The sequence below is a fragment of the Bubalus kerabau genome, chromosome 16 (genome assembly GCF_029407905.1).
Source record: "Bubalus kerabau isolate K-KA32 ecotype Philippines breed swamp buffalo chromosome 16, PCC_UOA_SB_1v2, whole genome shotgun sequence".
NCBI classification, from domain to species: domain Eukaryota; kingdom Metazoa; phylum Chordata; class Mammalia; order Artiodactyla; family Bovidae; genus Bubalus; species Bubalus kerabau.
Window position 1 is genome coordinate 44,294,756 of NC_073639.1, and position 17,482 is coordinate 44,312,237.

The window sequence follows — 17,482 nt, forward strand, 5'->3', positions numbered from 1 at the left end:
GAGCAGAAGCAATCACATCTCTGGCACCCACTGTTCTCTGGTCCAGAGTCAGAGACTAATCCCCACTCCCACAAGGGTGCTGCCACAAGGGAGATGGGCAACACCCCTGTAACTGAAGTATCTTCATAGGCAGTGATGGATGATGAGTCTCTGCAGCCCTTCCATCCTGGGTGTCAGACAGGACAAGCCCAGGGCCAGCCCAGGCTGTGCCCCCTCGCAGGGCTGCTCTCAGAAGAAGCTTGAAGTAATATTCAGTGGGTACGATTTCGATCCCTAACTCGGTCACCTTTAACTTGTGCTAAGTGAAGTCTGATGGGGTGATGACGCATGCACATGGGCATGCACACAGACGCCAGGCAACTGAGCACACGGGGAACTTGGACGCTGAGCAGTCAGCCTGGGGGCAGGCACATACCCACACGACCAGAACCCAGGTGCCATGAGGCCCCAGGTGGCAAGGCTGGGACCTGGGCCCAGATTGGTGGTGGCAGCAGAGGTCACGGCTGTGGGAGAGGAAAAGGGCTTGGGTGGGACACAGTGGAGGCAGCTTGTCTGTCTATCATAGAGCCCGTCCTTGTGGGGTCTGCAAAAATACTCAGCTCTTTGTCTTGAGCCCCAGGGCAGTAAATTATCACAAAGAAGAGCCTACAGTGGACAATGCAGTAAAGTATTAATACATCAGGGAGTTACTAGAGTTCTTCAAAGAGTTTGTAATCTCTCATTTTGAAAACTGCAGCAACATTGCCAAGCAAATACTCACAAGCACAGAAATAGAAATCAAGTGTAGAGATTGCTGCACTGGATAGAAAATACTCATTACTTTCTAGATGAAGCTTTAGATGATGAAATTATTAATAAGGAAGACCATTTTAAAATTAATTTTCCATATAATTGACAACATAGCATAGACTGCATAAACAGGCATTCTGAATTACATGCAATGCACAAAGATACTTCTAATTTCTTGTAAGACCTCCGTAAATTGCAGGAATTGGCAGAGGAAACACTAAAATAATCTTGTATAAATTTACATTTAAAACTGAATTCAGACATACAAAATGGATATGTGTGAAGAATAAAATCTTTAGCAAAACTTCTCCATAAGAATAATCTGATCCACGCACATATGGACACCTTATCTTTGACAAAGGAGGCAAGAATATACAATGGATTAAAGACAATCTCTTTAACAAGTGGTGCTGGGAACTCTGGTCAACCACTTGTAAAAGAATGAAACTAGAACACTTTCTAACACCATACACAAAAATAAACTCAAAATGGATTAAAGATCTAAACGTAAGACCAGAAACTATAAAACTCCTAGAGGAGAACATAGGCAAAACACTCTCTGACATACATCACAGCAGGATCCTCTATGACCCACCTCCCAGAATATTGGAAATAAAAGCAAAAATAAACAAATGGGACCTAATTAACCTTAAAAGCTTCTGCACATCAAAGGAAACTATTAGCAAGGTGAAAAGACAGCCTTCAGAATGGGAGAAGATAATAGCAAATGAAGCAACTGACAAACAACTAATCTCGAGAATATACAAGCAACTCCTAGAGCTCAACTCCAGAAAAATAAATGACCCAATCAAAAAATGGGCCAAAGAACTAAATAGACATTTCTCCAAGGAAGACATAAAGATGGCTAACAAACACATGAAAAGATGCTCAACGTCACTCATTATCAGAGAAATGCAAACCAAAACCACTATGAGGTACCATTTCACACCAGTCAGAATAGCTGCGATCCAAAAGTCTACAAGTAATAAGTGCTGGAGAGGGTGTGGAGAAAAGGGAACCCTCTTACACTGTTGGTGGGAATGCAAACTAGTACAGCCACTATGGAGAACAGTGTGGAGATTCCTTAAAAAACTGGAAATAGACCTGCCTTATGATCCAGCAATCCCACTGCTGGGCATCCACACTGAGGAAACCAGAAGGGAAAGAGACACGAGTACCCCAATGTTCATCGCAGCACTGTTTATAATAGCCAGGACATGGAAGCAACCTAGATGCCCATCAGCAGATGAATGGATAAGAAAGCTGTGGTACATATACACAATGGAGTATTATTCAGCCATTAAAAAGAATACATTTGAATCAGTTCTAATGAGGTGGATGAATCTGGAGCCTATTATACAGAGTGAAGTAAGCCAGAAAGAAAAACACCAATACAGTATACTAACGCATATATATGGAATTTAGAAAGATGGTAACAATAACCCTGTGTACGAGACAGCAAAAGAGACACTGATGTATAGAACAGTCTTATGGACTCTGTGGGAGAGGGAGAGGGTGGGAAGATTTGGGAGAATGGCATTGAAACAAGTAAAATATCATGTATGAAATGAGTTGCCAGTCCAGGTTCGATGCATGATACTGGATGCTTGGGGCTGGTGCGCTGGGACGACCCAGAGGGATGGAATGGGGAGGGAGGAGGGAGGAGGGTTCAGGATGGGGAACACGTGTATACCTGTGGCGGATTCATTTTGATATTTGGCAAAACTAATACAGTTATGTAAAGTTTAAAAATAAAATAAAATTAAAAAAAAATAATAAAAAATTAAAAAAAAAATAAATAAGCATGGTGACAATAAAAAAAAAAAGAATAATCTGATCTAGACATACTAAAATTTATATTTTTAAAGTTTATTAAAAATTTATCTCAATGTTGTTATAATTTATACAACTCCAGTAACTGTTACAATAAACAAAATGAGCTTTCCCAAAATAAAAAAATTATCTGCCATCTTGCATTTGAAAGGAGCAGCTAACACTGCTTTCAATTATGCCAACTGACATACAAATTCTGATGACCTAAACAAAAGAATCTACAGAAAAGTGAGCCAGAAAAATCTTATGAGTTAAGATATCATATGAAGTATTACTACTGATTATATAAAATGACTGCATCAAAACATTTTTTTTTGCAATTTATAAGTTTATGTTAATAGTCACGGATCACCATTATTCCTATTATATTTTGAAAGTAAAATATTTTTAATATATTTATTTATATTTATTTATTTGGCTGTGCTGAGACTTAGTTACAGCATGTGGGATTTAGTTCCCTGACCAGGGATTGAACCCAGGTCCCTTGCATTGGGAGTGAGCAATCTTAACTGCTGAACCATCAGGAAAGTCCTGAAAGTAAAATACTTTTAATGGAAAAGCCTTACACTCATTTTATAGGTTGTTCTCAAAATGCCTGGAGCATAATTTTTTAAAAAGAAACATTAACACGTGATGTTAATTTTGGGAGAAGAGAGTGCCGGCAGCCTGACGCCCTCTACGTGTCTCAACCCCCCATCTCTGGTTCTTTCAGGACCACTTCCATGAAGGTTCCCCAAGCCCCAGGACCTCCAGAATGCTGCCTCTCTCTCCCAAGCTCCAAACACTCTACCCTCTCTAAGCATTTATCTTCTTTATACCATTATTTACCTGTGCGTCTTCATGAACTTCTGAAATGCAGTTGTGCAGCTGACTCTTCACTCCCTCACAGACCCTATACATGCTACCACAACTCAACTTACTAAGTCAACCAACTGTCATCTGGATTTTATAGGGACAACCATCTTCATTCCCTTTTAAGTTGTGGGTTTTATGAAGAAGAGATTGGAAGCTATTGATGTAACATTATCATAAGTCAAAAATGTACATTTTGCAATGTAACTAAACGTTAGATCTGAAACCAACTGAAATAAAGGCAATGGATATCTTGGTACCATCTCTATTCATAATCAAACTCATGACTGTTTAAGAATTTAAGTTTTACCAAAAAACAAAAAAAAAAGAGCATGTCACCATTCTTGGGTTCATATATTTTCAAAGACCATACTGTGTCACCCTAAGCCAAGATTTATTCCAGCCTTCACACTTACACAAGCTACTCCCGGAGGGGAGCCAGTACAAACAGAGGATGTACTCACTTTAAATCAACACAGATCTACCCAGATATTCCCAGTGTCTTTCCTGGACCCTCAACTTGTAAACTTCCAGGCTGAGCCGAAGCTGAGCGGAAAGCTTCCACACTTTCTCAGGGATGGCAGGTGAACGTAGTGTCTGTGGGCACCCCCCCGGCTGCCCACCTGGGTGCCCCTCGCAGCAAGGGGGACCCAGCTTACCTCCTGGGGATGATGCCGTTTTCCAAGCTTGTGGTCTGGCTCCGAAGCCAGCGGCGCTGGTAGCTGCTGGACGAGGAAGTGGAGGAGCTTGGAGATGGGAACGGTGTGATCAGAAGGCTGCTCAGGGAGGCTGTGAGAAGAAGATTGGAAAGTGCGAGTTGAATTCAAGGAGCCTGCGTGAACCTACACAAAAAGCACAAGCCCAGGATCCTAACTGTTCTGGTTCTACAGGCCACACCCAGCAGAGGGAGACCAGTCTCCCTAAGACTTCTGTACTGCGAGAAAATATCCCATAAAGGGGGAAACAAGTCAAAAGGAACAGGGACCACAGACAGAGCCTTGCATCCATGACCAGACCTCACTTACAAATGCAAACAATTATTACTCATCCACTCAGAGTGCAAACTGAAGATTTCTGATACAGTGTTCCACAGAACTATTGCTGTTGCTGCCGGGTAACCAGTGCCCTACACAGCGTTTACTCACACACATTAACCTCTTTTGACTGCTTCTTCACTCTATTTAGAGGTGAAATCGAGGCAGAAAGGCAGTTCCTCCACACAGCACTGCCTCTCCTGCACCCCCAGCCCCAAATGCATAGTGGGCCCTTGGCCCACTGCCACTCCCTTGCTGTGAAAGAAGAATATGTGCATGTGGGTTTGGAATGCTGGAGGAGGCAGACTTTTTCTCCTTTTACCTCCCCAAGTTACTGGGTCAGGTAGAGAAGGGGATGGAATGTGACAGGCAGCCAGTCGACATTTTCAGACACAGGTACTGACTTCACTAAGCGCAGTGTACCATGCTCGTGGACACCACTGGAAGGCAGCTTCTCCATGTGAGCCATCATGTTTTTATTTCTATTTTTACAGGCAGATGGAAATACGCTGAGTCCCCAGCGTGAGTTCTGAAATCCTGCAAGGGTTGCCTGGCTGCCCGGCAAGCATCTGCAATGTGCCAGGCACTGTGCAGCACGTGGTGGCCCTGCATGGAGCTGACGGCTGCAAGACCAGAGAACCCCCAGCCACAAGGGTGAGAAGCTAACAATCTAGGCTTCCTTGTCCACAGCAGAGGTGCTGTGAGCATCCATGAGACACTCTTCTTCTGATCCAGTCAGCATGCACAGGAAAGGCAGAGCTTATTCATCTGTGGATCCCTTGTATCCAGGATGTGCCTGGGACACAACGGACAATTAACAAAGGTTTGCTGAACGTATGGCACTTCTGCACTGAAGTGCTGCCAGGTGAGGCTGGCCTGGTTTCAGCCTTGAGGCTGGACTTACACCTCCAAAATCAAATCCCCATTTCAAGTATCAGTGAGTAGGTAATTCTGTTGAGAATTTTGAAGGGAGATAGAGTTTTTCCTCAAAGTAACAGAATACTACTTAATTAAAAAAATCCTAATTAGACATGTCTGCTCCACTCCCAAGTTCTCAAAATCCCCTATAAGATCCAGAAGATCCTCATTCCCTATTTCCAAATCTCAGGGTGCCCGGTCTTATGCTGAGCACATCAGCTTCTTCTTGGCAGGTGGAGGACACCACTGAGATGCAGCACTTGTATTATAAATACTTGTCCCTACCCTGTCACAAAAGCAGGATGGGATGAGCTGAGGACCACTGTCTTCTGGAAATCATGCTCATGTTCTGTGCTCAGTCATGTTGACTCTCTGTGACCCCATGGACTGTAGCCCGTCAGGCTCCTCTGTCCACGGGATTCTCCAGGCAAGAACACTGGAGTGGGTTGCCATGCCCTCCTCCATGGATGTTCCTGACCCAAGAATCAAACCCAAGTGTCCTGCGTCTCCTGCATTAGCAGGCAGGTTCTTTACGACTGTACCACCTGGGAAACCCTCTGGAAGTCCTACAGCTGCAAGATTCTTCTGCTCAGTAGAGGAGGAGTAAGACCCAGGCTCTCCTTCAAATCCCAGCTCTGTGGCTCACTGGCTGGGACACGTGGGTGGTTCACTTAACCTGTCAGCTTTCTCATCCATAAAACGGGAGCAGTAAGGGACCACACCTCAGTATGTTTTGTGAGAGCTGCAACCTGCTAGTGGGTTATAAATTATTTAGCAGATCAAAACTGGTATTTTAAAAGAGAAGTATGAATGAAAAGAGAGGGCAGTGTTAACACTAATTTATGACACTTTTGTTTGTCATATATAAAGATGTTTGTTACTGGATCATGATGTGAAATGCATTAGTGTGGGCGGCAGACAAAAGAAAGCTCTAAAAACCACTGACCTATTTCACACAGTTCCTGTGAGGATTAAACAAATCAATACATGTAAAACACTCAGCCCAGTGCCCATACAGTAAATGTTACCTACTCACTCTCTGACAATTCTTGGAAAAGGTGGGCCAGGTAAGACATTTCAGAGTACTACTAAAAGGTCATTACTTCTGAATAGTTAATTGTGAAAAGAACTAAGAACCTGTAATAGAGACATGAAAAAGAAAAGCAAAAAATTAAAATAATAAAAACCAAGGAGGATGTTCCCTTTATCCATACTATAGAATGCAGAATAATAATTGTGATAAAAACATAAGCTAAAGGCTGGCTGAGCGTTATCCAACATTTCCTGAAAAATATTCTGGGGGCTTCCCTGGTAGCCCAGTGGCTAAGACTCTGTGTTCCCAATGCAGAGGGCCCAGATTCAATCCCTGGTCAGGGAACTAGATTCCACAGGCCACAACTAAGAGTTCACATGCGGCAACTCATGATTCCATGTGCCACAACTTAAAAAAAAAAAATCTCGAGTGCTACAATTACCAACACAGCCAAATAAATAAAATAAATATTTTAAAACTGCATTTTGATATCACATAGGAGGACTTTTATGCAAAAGTACTGTAGTGTATGTAGTCAATCATGCGTGCATGCTGCATTGTTTCAGTCATATCTGACTCTGTGCGACCCCATGGACTGTAGCCCACCAGGCTCCTCTGTCCATGGGGTTCTCCAGGCAAGAATACTGGAGTGAGTTGCCATGCCCTCCTCCAGGGGATCTTTCCAACCCAGGGATCAAACCGGCATCTCCTGGGTCTCCTGCATTGGCAGGCGGAGTCTTTACCGCTAGTGCCACCTGGGAAGCCCGTAGTCAATCATACGTTTTAGCAAATGATACAGCGACAACTCTCAGACACAAGAACAGGCCTCATTTTGCCTTGTAACCTATTGCCATTTTCATGAGAAAAGGATGGATTCAATCCCCATTTAGTGCGTGTGGCTATGGGCTGGGCCATGGTCTACAAGGGAGTGCAGCCTGGATGCTGCTGGGGCGCTGGTCCCCATCCCCAGGGCTGAGTGGGCTTCCCTGGCTGGCTCACTCACTTCACTGTGGGCCTGGCATCTCCAGGACACCAAAGAGCTTCTGCACAGGAGTTCCACAGGGTAGGTCCCAGCCCACACCATGCTTCCTGTCAGCTCCACAAGTTGGTGCCTTGGTTGTAAAACGTGCGACTTTCAGTTAAATTATTCACAGCCTCGGCTTCAGCTTTAAAAGTGCTATGTCTGACACTTCTTAATATTTTTAGTATCACTCTTCTTTTTAGAATACTTTTATAATTAGCACAAATGCTAATGCACACAGACTGCAAAGATTTTTGGAGTTTTGCACATGAATAAGAAAACAATTTATGCTTGCATCCCCACCCCCCTGACAGAGGAGGGCTCTTCAACAAGTGTCTATGTATTCCTACCGAAATTAGCGGTAAGAAAAAAGAATACATCCATAGGCTTAAAAATGTCAACTGCTGGCTCTTCTTGACCTGTGTTGTTCAAGATAAGGATTCAGCTTTATCTGGAAATACGTCTGCTATTTGGAGAGCTTACTGTATTGATGATCTGACAAAATCTGGATTCAAAGTGACAACACCCTGAAACTCTTAAATCCATTTGCTCAACTTTGACTGAGCGCCTACTAAGTTCCTGGCACCACCTGGGCCTGAGGCAGAAAGTTACAGCACAGAAAGTTCTTAACAAGCTCTGTCCTTAACAAGCCTGCATGCATGGAGTAAATAAATAAGATGATAACAGACAGTGTTAAGTTCACATGATTTTCTTTAAGAAACCAGGACAAAGGTTTATTCTCCAGTCAGTGGTCCAAGAACACCCTTGTGAAAATGGTACATCTCAACTAAACCTAAAATCCAGCAAGAGCCAGTCATGGAAAGGGCATATCAACTAGATCAACTGAGTGTGTCTCTTTTAAAAATCTCTATGTACTCCTCCTCGTATATATGGGGAACATGTCCCCCCCACCATTCAAGGATCCACTGAATATCTCCTATGTCAGGCAGGATTCAGGCTACTGGGGATGGAGCAGTCAGCATGACTCAGTAGCTGGGTCTCTGCCCTAGGGGAGCTTACTCTCCATGGGAAAAGAAGCAGCAAGCAAAAATCCCCAAGGAATTACAAAACACAACCAGAGTGTGGTGAGTCCACAGCGGCAAACTCAACACTGGAAAAGGAAATGCAAACTCAAACACTCAGAAGCTGCTACGATTCCTCCAATGGGAAGAACTGTGAGTCTGGCTGATTGATGCTGCTGCAAAATGGAGTCATGCACTCTCCGACCTGATAGCACTCCTGGGACAGTGCAGAGGCAGGACTGCAGCAAACATCTGGGTCTAGAGTGCAGGTTTGGACTTGCCAGATAGCCCTCACTTGCAGGAGACACCTGGGCGGAGGAAGCTGCAGAAGCCCCAAGCCTTCCATCTCTTGCACAGCTTGGACAGAACAGATGGGGTGTCTTTGTTTCTGGACACACTCTCGCCAAAACTCAGTTCAGTTCAGTTGCTCAGTCATGTTCAACTCTTTACGACCCCATGAACCGCAGCATGCCAAGCCTCCCTGTCCATCACCAATTCCTGGAGTCCACCCAAACCCATGTCCATTGAGTTGGTGATGCCATCCAACCATCTCATCCTCTGTCGTTCCCTTCTCCTCCTGCCCTCAATCTTTCCCCGCATCAGGGTCTTTTCCAATGAGTCAGCTCTTCGCATCAGGTGGCCAAAATGTTGGAGTTTCAGCTTCAGCATCAGTCCTTCCAATAAATATTCAGGGCTACTTTCCTTTTAGATTGACTGCTTTGGTCTTCTTGCAGTCCAAGGGAGTCTTGGACTTTTCTCCAACACCACAGTTCAAAAGCATCAATTCTTCGGCGCTCAGCTTTCTTTATAGTCCAACTCTCACATCCATACATGACCACTGGAAAAACCATAGCTTTGAGTAGACGGACCTTTGTTGGCAAAGTAACGTCTCTGCTTTTGAATATGCTGTCTAGATTAGTCATAACTTTCCTTCCAAAGAGTAAGCGTCTTTTAATTTCATGGCTGAAATCACCATCTACAGTGATTTTGGAGCCCCCAAAAATAAAGTCAGCCACCGTTTCCACTGTTTCCCCATCTATCTGCCATGAAGTGATGGGACTGGATGCCATGATCTTCGTTTTCTGAATGTTGAGCTTTAAGCCAACTTTTTCACTCTCCTCTTTCACTTTCATCAACAGGCTCTTTAGTTCCACTTCACTTTCTGCCATAAGGGTGGTGTTATCTGCATATCTGAGGTTATTGATATTTCTCCCGGCAATCTTGATTCCAGCTTGTGCTTCCTCTAGCCCAGCGTTTCTCATGATGTACTCTGCATATAAGTTAAATAAGTAGGGTGACAATATACAGCCTTGACATACTCCTTTTCCTATTTGGAACCAGTCTGTTGTTCCATGTCCAGTTCTAACTGTTGCTTTCTGACCTGCATACAGATTTCTCAAGAGGCAGGTCAGGTGGTCTGGTATTCCCATCTCTTTCAGAATTTTCCAGTTTATTGTGATCCACACAGTCAAAGGCTTTGGCATAGTCAACAAAGCAGAAACAGATGTTTTTCTGGAACTCTCTTGCTTTTTCGATGGTCCAGCAGATGTTGGCAATTTGATCTCTTGTTCCTCTGCCTTTTCTAAAACCAGCTTGAACATCTGGAAGTTCATGGTTCATATATTGCTGAAGCCTGGCTTGGAGAATTTTGAGCACTACTTTACTAGCGTGTGAGATAAGTGCAATTGTGCGGTAGTTTGAGCATTCTTTGGCATTGCCTTTTTTTGGGATAGGAATGAAAACTGACCTTTTCCAGTCCTACAACAGGCTAATGTGACCAGACCTCTATTTTCTCTCCAAGCTCAGCTTGCAGACTCTCCCCTCACTGCATCCAGCCTCCTTCTGTTCCCAGTACATAGTGGTCTTTCTGCTGCCCACACACAAACTTGCAAAGCCTGTTCCCACCCCTGGGCTCTGCCCCAGCAGCCCCCAAAGTCTAACATGCTCTCTGCTCTGGTCTTCACCAAGCTAGTTAGCAAGGTGCTTGAGTCAACTGAGAGTTCAGCTTCCAGGAGAGGCATTCCTTGAGCAAGCACTCTGGTGGTGACAGAAGCCTGCCTACATTTTATTGTCTTTCTCTGTGTCTTCTCTATTGAATACAAACTGCATGTCTACTTGATTACTGATCTCTCCTCACATCCAACAAAAACGTCTGGTGCATAAGATTCTCAAGAAAAGTTGCTTCATGATGTCTGTCTCCATCAACAAGCACAGCAGACCCAAAACATTAGAAAAAAAATTTCTAGAGTTCAAAACCTGAATTTGTTAAAAAGCTTCCTATGGTCAAAACTGTATAGAGAGCATAAGGATTTTCTCCCCACCTCTTCATTTTAAATCTTTTTTATGTTTGACAGGGAAGCCTAGTGGCTCAGATGGTAAAGAATCTGCCTGCAATGTAGGAGATGCAGGTTCGATTCCTGGATCAGGCAGATCCCCTGGAGAAAGGAATGGCAATCCACTCCAGTATTCTTGCCTGGAGAAACCCATGGACAGAGGAGCCTGGCAGGCTATAGTCCATGCGGTCAAAAAGAGTCAGACACGACTTAGTGACTAACACTTTCACACTTTTATTTTGATGGTGGAAGTGATGATGGTGGTGGTGGTGATGGTGATGGTGGTGGAGGTGATGGTGGTGATGATGGCGGCAGTGGTGGTGGTGATGGTGGTGATGGTGATGGTGGTGGTGGAGGTGGTGATGGTGGTGGTGGTGGAGGTGGTGATGGTGGTGGAGGTGATGGTGGTGGTGGAGGTGGTGATGGTGGTGGTGGTGGTGGTGATGGTGGTGGAGGTGATGATGGTGATGGTGATGGTGGTGGTGGTGGAGGTGATGGTGGAGGTGGAGGTGGTGATGGTGGTGGAGGTGATGGTGGTGGTGGAGGTGGAGGTGGTGATGGTGGTGGTGGTGATGGTGGTGGTGGAGGTGGTGGAGGTGATGGTGGTGGAGGTGATGGTGGTGGTGGAGGTGGTGGTGATGGTGGTGGAGGTGATGGTGGTGGTGGAGGTGGTGGTGGTGATGGTGGTGGTGGAGGTGGTGATGGTGGTGGAGGTGATGATGATGATGGTGGTGGTGGTGATGGTGGTGGAGGTGATGATGGTGATGGTGGTGGTGGTGGTGGTGGTGATGGTGGTGGTGGAGGTGGTGATGGTGGTGGAGGTAATGATGGTGATGGTGGTGGTGGTGGTGGTGGAGGTGATGGTGGTGGTGGAGGTGGAGGTGGTGATGGAGGTGGTGATGGTGGTGGAGGTGATGATGGTGATGGTGATGGTGATGGTGGTGGTGGTGGTGGTGGTGGTGGTGGAGGTGGTGGTGGTGGTGGTGGAGGTGGTGGTGGTGGTGGTGGAGGAGGTGGTGATGGTGGTGGAGGTGATGGTGGTGGTGGAGGTGGTGATGGTGGTGGTGGAGGTGGTGGTGGTGGAGGTGGAGGTGATGGTGGTGATGGTGGTGGTGGTGGTGGTGATGGTGGTGGTGGAGGTGGTGATGGTGGTGGAGGTGATGATGGTGATGGTGGTGGTGGAGGTGATGATGGTGATGGTGGTGGTGGAGGTGATGATGGTGATGGTGGTGGTGGTGATGGTGGTGATGGTGATGGTGGTGATGGTGGTGGTGGTGGTGGTGATGGTGGTGGTGGAGGTGGTGATGGTGGTGGAGGTGATGATGGTGATGGTGGTGGTGGAGATGATGATGGTGATGGTGGTGGTGGAGGTGATGATGGTGATGGTGGTGGTGGTGATGGTGGTGATGGTGATGGTGGTGATGGTGGTGGTGGAGGTGGTGATGGTGATGGTGGAGGTGGTGGTGGTGGTGATGGTGGTGGTGGTGGTGGTGGTGATGGTGGTTGTGGTGGTGATGGTGGTGATGGTGGTGGAGGTGATGGTGGTGGTGGAGGTGGAGGTGGTGATGGTGGTGGAGGTGATGATGGTGATGGTGATGGTGGTGGTGATGGTGGTGGTGGTGGTGGTGGTGGTGGAGGTGATGGTGGTGGTGGTGGAGGTGGTGGTGGTGGTGGAGGTGATGGTGGTGATGGTGGTGGTGGAGGTGGTGATGGTGGTGGAGGTGATGATGGTGATGGTGGTGGTGGAGGTGATGATGGTGATGGTGATGGTGGTGGTGGTGGTGGTGGTGGTGATGGTGGTGGTGGTGGTGATGGTGGTGGTGGAGGTGGTGATGGTGGTGGAAGTGATGATGGTGATGGTGGTGGAGATGGTGATGGTGGTGGAGGTGGTGATGGTGGTGGAGGTGGTGGTGGTGGTGATGGTGGTGATGGTGGTGGTGGTGGTGGTGATGGTGGTGGTGGTGGTGGTGGTGATGGTGGTGGAGGTGATGATGGTGATGGTGGTGGAGGTGATGATGGTGATGGTGGTGGTGGTGGAGGTGATGGTGGTGGTGGTGGTGGAGGTGGTGATGGTGGTGGAGGTGATGATGGTGATGGTGGTGGTGGTGGAGGTGATGGTGGTGGTAGAAGTGTGGCTCTGAGCCTGAACCCCTTCTCAGTTTGATACAGAGGGTACTACAACTAAAACAGTACACGACATCAGCTTTTGTTGACTGTAACACTAATAGTACTTCTCTTAAGAGTTTCTGCTTATTAAACACTTGAAAATATAAAGTTCTTTAAAGTTCAGCAGTTGTGTTTGTAATCACAGAAGAGTTGAAGTACTTAAAAGGTCAGTTATTGTCTGATAGGAAGACATCTTTTTTAATAAACCAAACAAGTTAATTGGCAAATCAAATTCTGATTAAAACACATTTTACCTCCCAAACCATAGAATTACTTTAAGACTACATACAGTCCTCAAAAGCACCACAGGGAACTTTTCAGTTTTAATAAAATTTCTTTAAAACCCCCTGAATGAAAAGACAATGTTCTTCTCATCAAGATTTCAAAACATACCCATTTTTAAAAATAGACTTCAGGGGACTTCCCTAGTGGTCCAGAGGTTAAGTCCCCATGCTCCCATTGCAGGGAACATGGATGCCATCCCTGGTCAGGGATCTAAATTCCCACATGCCATACAGTGTGGCATGAAATGTGGCAGTTTTTTTTAGAGCAGCTTCAGGTTCACCACAAAACGGGAGTGGCAGGTGCAGAGTATGCACAGGTGCTCACATGCACAGCCTTCCCCAAGAGCAGCATCCCCACCAGAGGGCATGTCTGCTCTGACTGACCACCCAGAGTCCAGAGCTTCACGGGGGTTCACTCCTGGGTACATATCCCACACTGTCTGGACAAATCATGGCATGCGCCCACCACTACAGCACGATGCAGCATAGGTTCACTGTCCTCGCCCCATCTACCCCCACCCAAGCCCTGACAACCACCATCTCTTTACTGTCTCCATGGCTTTGTATTTCCACGATGTCACACGGTGATTCTTTCAATAGCACACCATCACGTCAGCCTTTCGTGACTGCCTTCTTTCACTTGGTCATGGGCTTTTAAGTTTGCCACTGTCCTTGCTTGCCTTAATAGCTCATTTCTCTTTAGCATGAAAAATATTCGGCCAAAAATACCTTACATTTTAATCCCTCATCTAGGATATAAATTCTAGCCTAGCCCTGGTGACCTACTCACTCTCTACATTTATACGCCAAGTTATTTAACTTTCCCATGTCTTTTTAGCCATAGTCTGAACTCTAAGAACGAAATCTACAAAGGATTTGTAAAGGTTGGTCCTTTATTCTTCCACACAAATAAAAGTGATTTTGCCTAACTTCACAAGGGATTTTAATTGAAATTATACTGACTTTACATATTTATTTGTGGAACTCGATCTCTCTCTCTCTCCAGATAATATATATGCATTCCTCTAACAACGATTTTAAAATTTCTCCTTGACAGTAGCACATATCTTTTCTCAGAAATATTCTTAGATCTCTTGTAGTTTTGCCTGCAATGTGCATTACTTGTTGATTCTAATTTTTCTTAAACAGGTATAGATGAATACAAGTCTAGAAAGGAAAGAGGTAATGTGGAAGAACTGACAGATTTGTGAAGAGAAACATCTATTCCTGGAGCACATCAAGGGTCTGGCCTGAAATATGAGAAGTACAAAGAACTGAGGAACCTGAGCTCCGCCCCAGCCGCAGAATAGACGGTCGAGCCGAATCAGCGCTATCCTTCCAAGCCCTCCTCTTAAGCTCAACTGTGCCTAGCTGGCACAACCGTGGAAACCAACAGAATGAGTGAGTTCTCTAACAACAGAGGGCCCCCCGGAGTTGAAACCCAGACGGCGCTTTGTGCTCCCAGGGCACAGTGTGCACGACGAGCATGTGGTCACTGTGCAGGCCCGCTCCTCCTGTTACATCAGCCTGCAGGGGGTGCACAGCCTCCTGGTGTCTTTCTGCCGGGAACTGAACCTAGTCCTCTCAGACCCCTCATTCCAGATCAGGTTCCTCTCTATAGGGGATGATTTAAAAAGGAAAAAAAAAAGAGGCCTCTTTTCTTCAGGTGTGATGTTCAGAGTTTGGGGCAGCCGTTAGAAAGCCAGTTCATCATGAGGATGAGCCAGTGTTGGCTGTGATCTTGGAGCTTTTGCTGCCTCTGCAGCTGCAGATATTCCCCACGTTCCCAAGGTGTCGGCCTTGGGAACCTTAGATATGAGTGGACATCAAGGTCAGAGAAGCTGCACACAAGCACTGCACTCTAGTGTAAAAAGGCGTTTCCCAAGGAGGGCAGGTTAAGCTCTCAGACGCCGGTGTGTGTGGACTGCAATGAATCCGTCACCTAAATGCAGGGCAGGCAGCGGAGCTGGGTGTCTCGCTGTCTGCGGATAAGCCAGGTGGGGAGGGTGGGATGGTCCCCATGCTCATGGATAATGGGCAACAGAGACACCAGCACCAACTCACGTTTAACTGAACACAGGCGCAGGCACCACAGATAGCCACGGATATACACAAAACACAAAGCAACAAAGATCAAAGATCCTGAGTGCCGCAACTAACTGTCGGCACAGCCAAAAAAATATTTTAAAAAAATGACATTTTACCTCTGTTTTCTTTCTTCCTAAAACCCAGAACCCCAGTATAGTCACGTGAGAAACATCAAACAAATTCTAACAACTGGCATTCTATGCAATACCTGACTGCTAGTTCTTGAAACCATCAAGGTCACCAAAACAAAGTCTGAGAAACTCCCAGAGCAGAGTGGAGCCAAGCGGACACGACAATTGTTAATAAACACGCCATCTTATTAACCAAGATGTTACTAACAGGGACGCTTGCACAAGGTACACAGACGCTCCCTACTATCATCTCAACTGCTCTGCAAATCTACAACTGTTCTAAAAAATAAAAATCTATTAAAAAATATTTTCCCCATCTCTCAACCAGTAAGACAGGAAGTTACAAATTATAGGAAAAAGAGAATAAACAATGTCATTAATTTTTTACGTCTTCTCTTGCTGATTCAAGTCAAACTCTGGGAGTCCCTGCTCTGCTTCAGGATGAGCACTTGGTCCCACACAGCATGGGTGGCGAGGAGCAGAGGCCTGGGGAGCACAAGAGGCTTCAGTGGAGGGAGACCTGCCCCAGGAGCACCCAATGACTTCGAAGTGGCTCCCAGGAGGAAGGGAAGCAGAAGGCCCATCAGGGCCTCATGCAGCCCCACGTCTGCCATCCCTGCAACAGGACGCTGGGAGCCTCAAAGGAGAGGTGCCTCGTTCACAAGCTGAGCCACCAGGGAAGTCAGAGTTCACATTTGCACCAGATTCACATCTGCCTCCTCCTCCCGAGAAAACACCCAGATGCGGCTGCTATGGACCTTTCACTTCAATGCACACTCAGCCTCTCAACGTTCCTGCTTCTCTGAGGCCAAAAAAGACTCATCTAAGGCGTGATTTAGAGTCAGAGAACTACCAAACCTATGGGGATTCTGATGTGCACAACGTGAACCTTCACACCAAACACACGATAAACCGAGAAGCTACCCAGGAACACCCAAACTTCCACCTAAGGTGCCAACTTTCTGTTGGCACCAGCTCCCCCCAGTCTCTCTAGTCTTTTCTGGAATAAGAAGGAGCAGAAACAGACACAGAAGAGAAAGTTAACGTGGGAACCTTGTGATCTCAGGGCTCAGAGTGGGACTCGGTCAAATACTAGTCATCTTTGGGTAAAGAGTGTTCACTACACAAAGGTGTGCACGCAAACGTGTTAAGTCACTTCACTTGTGTCCGACTCTTTGCAACACTATGGACTGTCCACACTTCTCTGTCCATGGGGTTCTCCAGGCAAGAATACTAGAGCGGGTTGCCATGCCCTCCTCCAGGGAATCTTCCTGATCCAGGGATCGAACCCGTGTCGCTGACATCTCCTGCACTGGCAGGTGGGTTCTTTACCACTAGTGCCACCTGGGTGTTCACCACATAAAGACAAACACACCAAATTCTATGAGCTGCTAAGGCAGCAAGTGGTTTGGAGCATGGCCTTGCTTCTACTGTGGTTCCTGCTTCTTTTTGCCTGGAGACTCGACCAAGACAGAGCCAGCCCCAGCCAAGCCTGACTGGAGAGGCTCCAGGGGCTGGGCTCTGGGACACTAAGACCATCACACCGCACACTCTCAGCCTCCAGTGGCTGATGGATGGGTGTGACTCAAAGGCCCTCCTGCAGCGTGGATGCTGACCACACCCCGTATGGATGGAGATCATCCCAAGCACCACGGAACACAAAGTCAGATGATCCTCTTACCACACCATAAGCGGCGTATCCCAGGTTTTACATTTGTGTAAAAACTGCTACAAATGAAAACAACACGGGTCCAACTAATGGCAATTACACCTCTGACCAAGTTTACCTAAGATGGGATCAGGAAACCCAAAGTCAATCAACTCACTGAAACCAATCATACACAGAAAGTTGTGTACTTTTCATCACGTGATATATATTAACCAAACAGGTGGACTCTGTCACAAATTCCATTTCACTTAACTTGGGAGCAGAGCTATATACCGAGCGGGGTGAAGGGCTAGGTACCACATGGAAGGG

General features: G+C 46.2%; 1 protein-coding gene across 4 annotated transcripts in view; it reads right to left on the bottom strand.

The window, feature by feature from the left end:
- FNIP2 (folliculin interacting protein 2) overlaps positions 1–17,482 on the bottom strand; it is a 129,489-nt gene that overhangs the window by 37,102 nt on the left and 74,905 nt on the right. For all 4 annotated transcript variants that reach the window (XM_055550643.1, XM_055550641.1, XM_055550642.1 and 1 more), the window contains one exon: positions 4,134–4,263. In XM_055550643.1, coding sequence (XP_055406618.1) covers positions 4,134–4,263 — 130 coding nt within the window. The remainder of the gene's footprint in view (positions 1–4,133; positions 4,264–17,482) is intronic.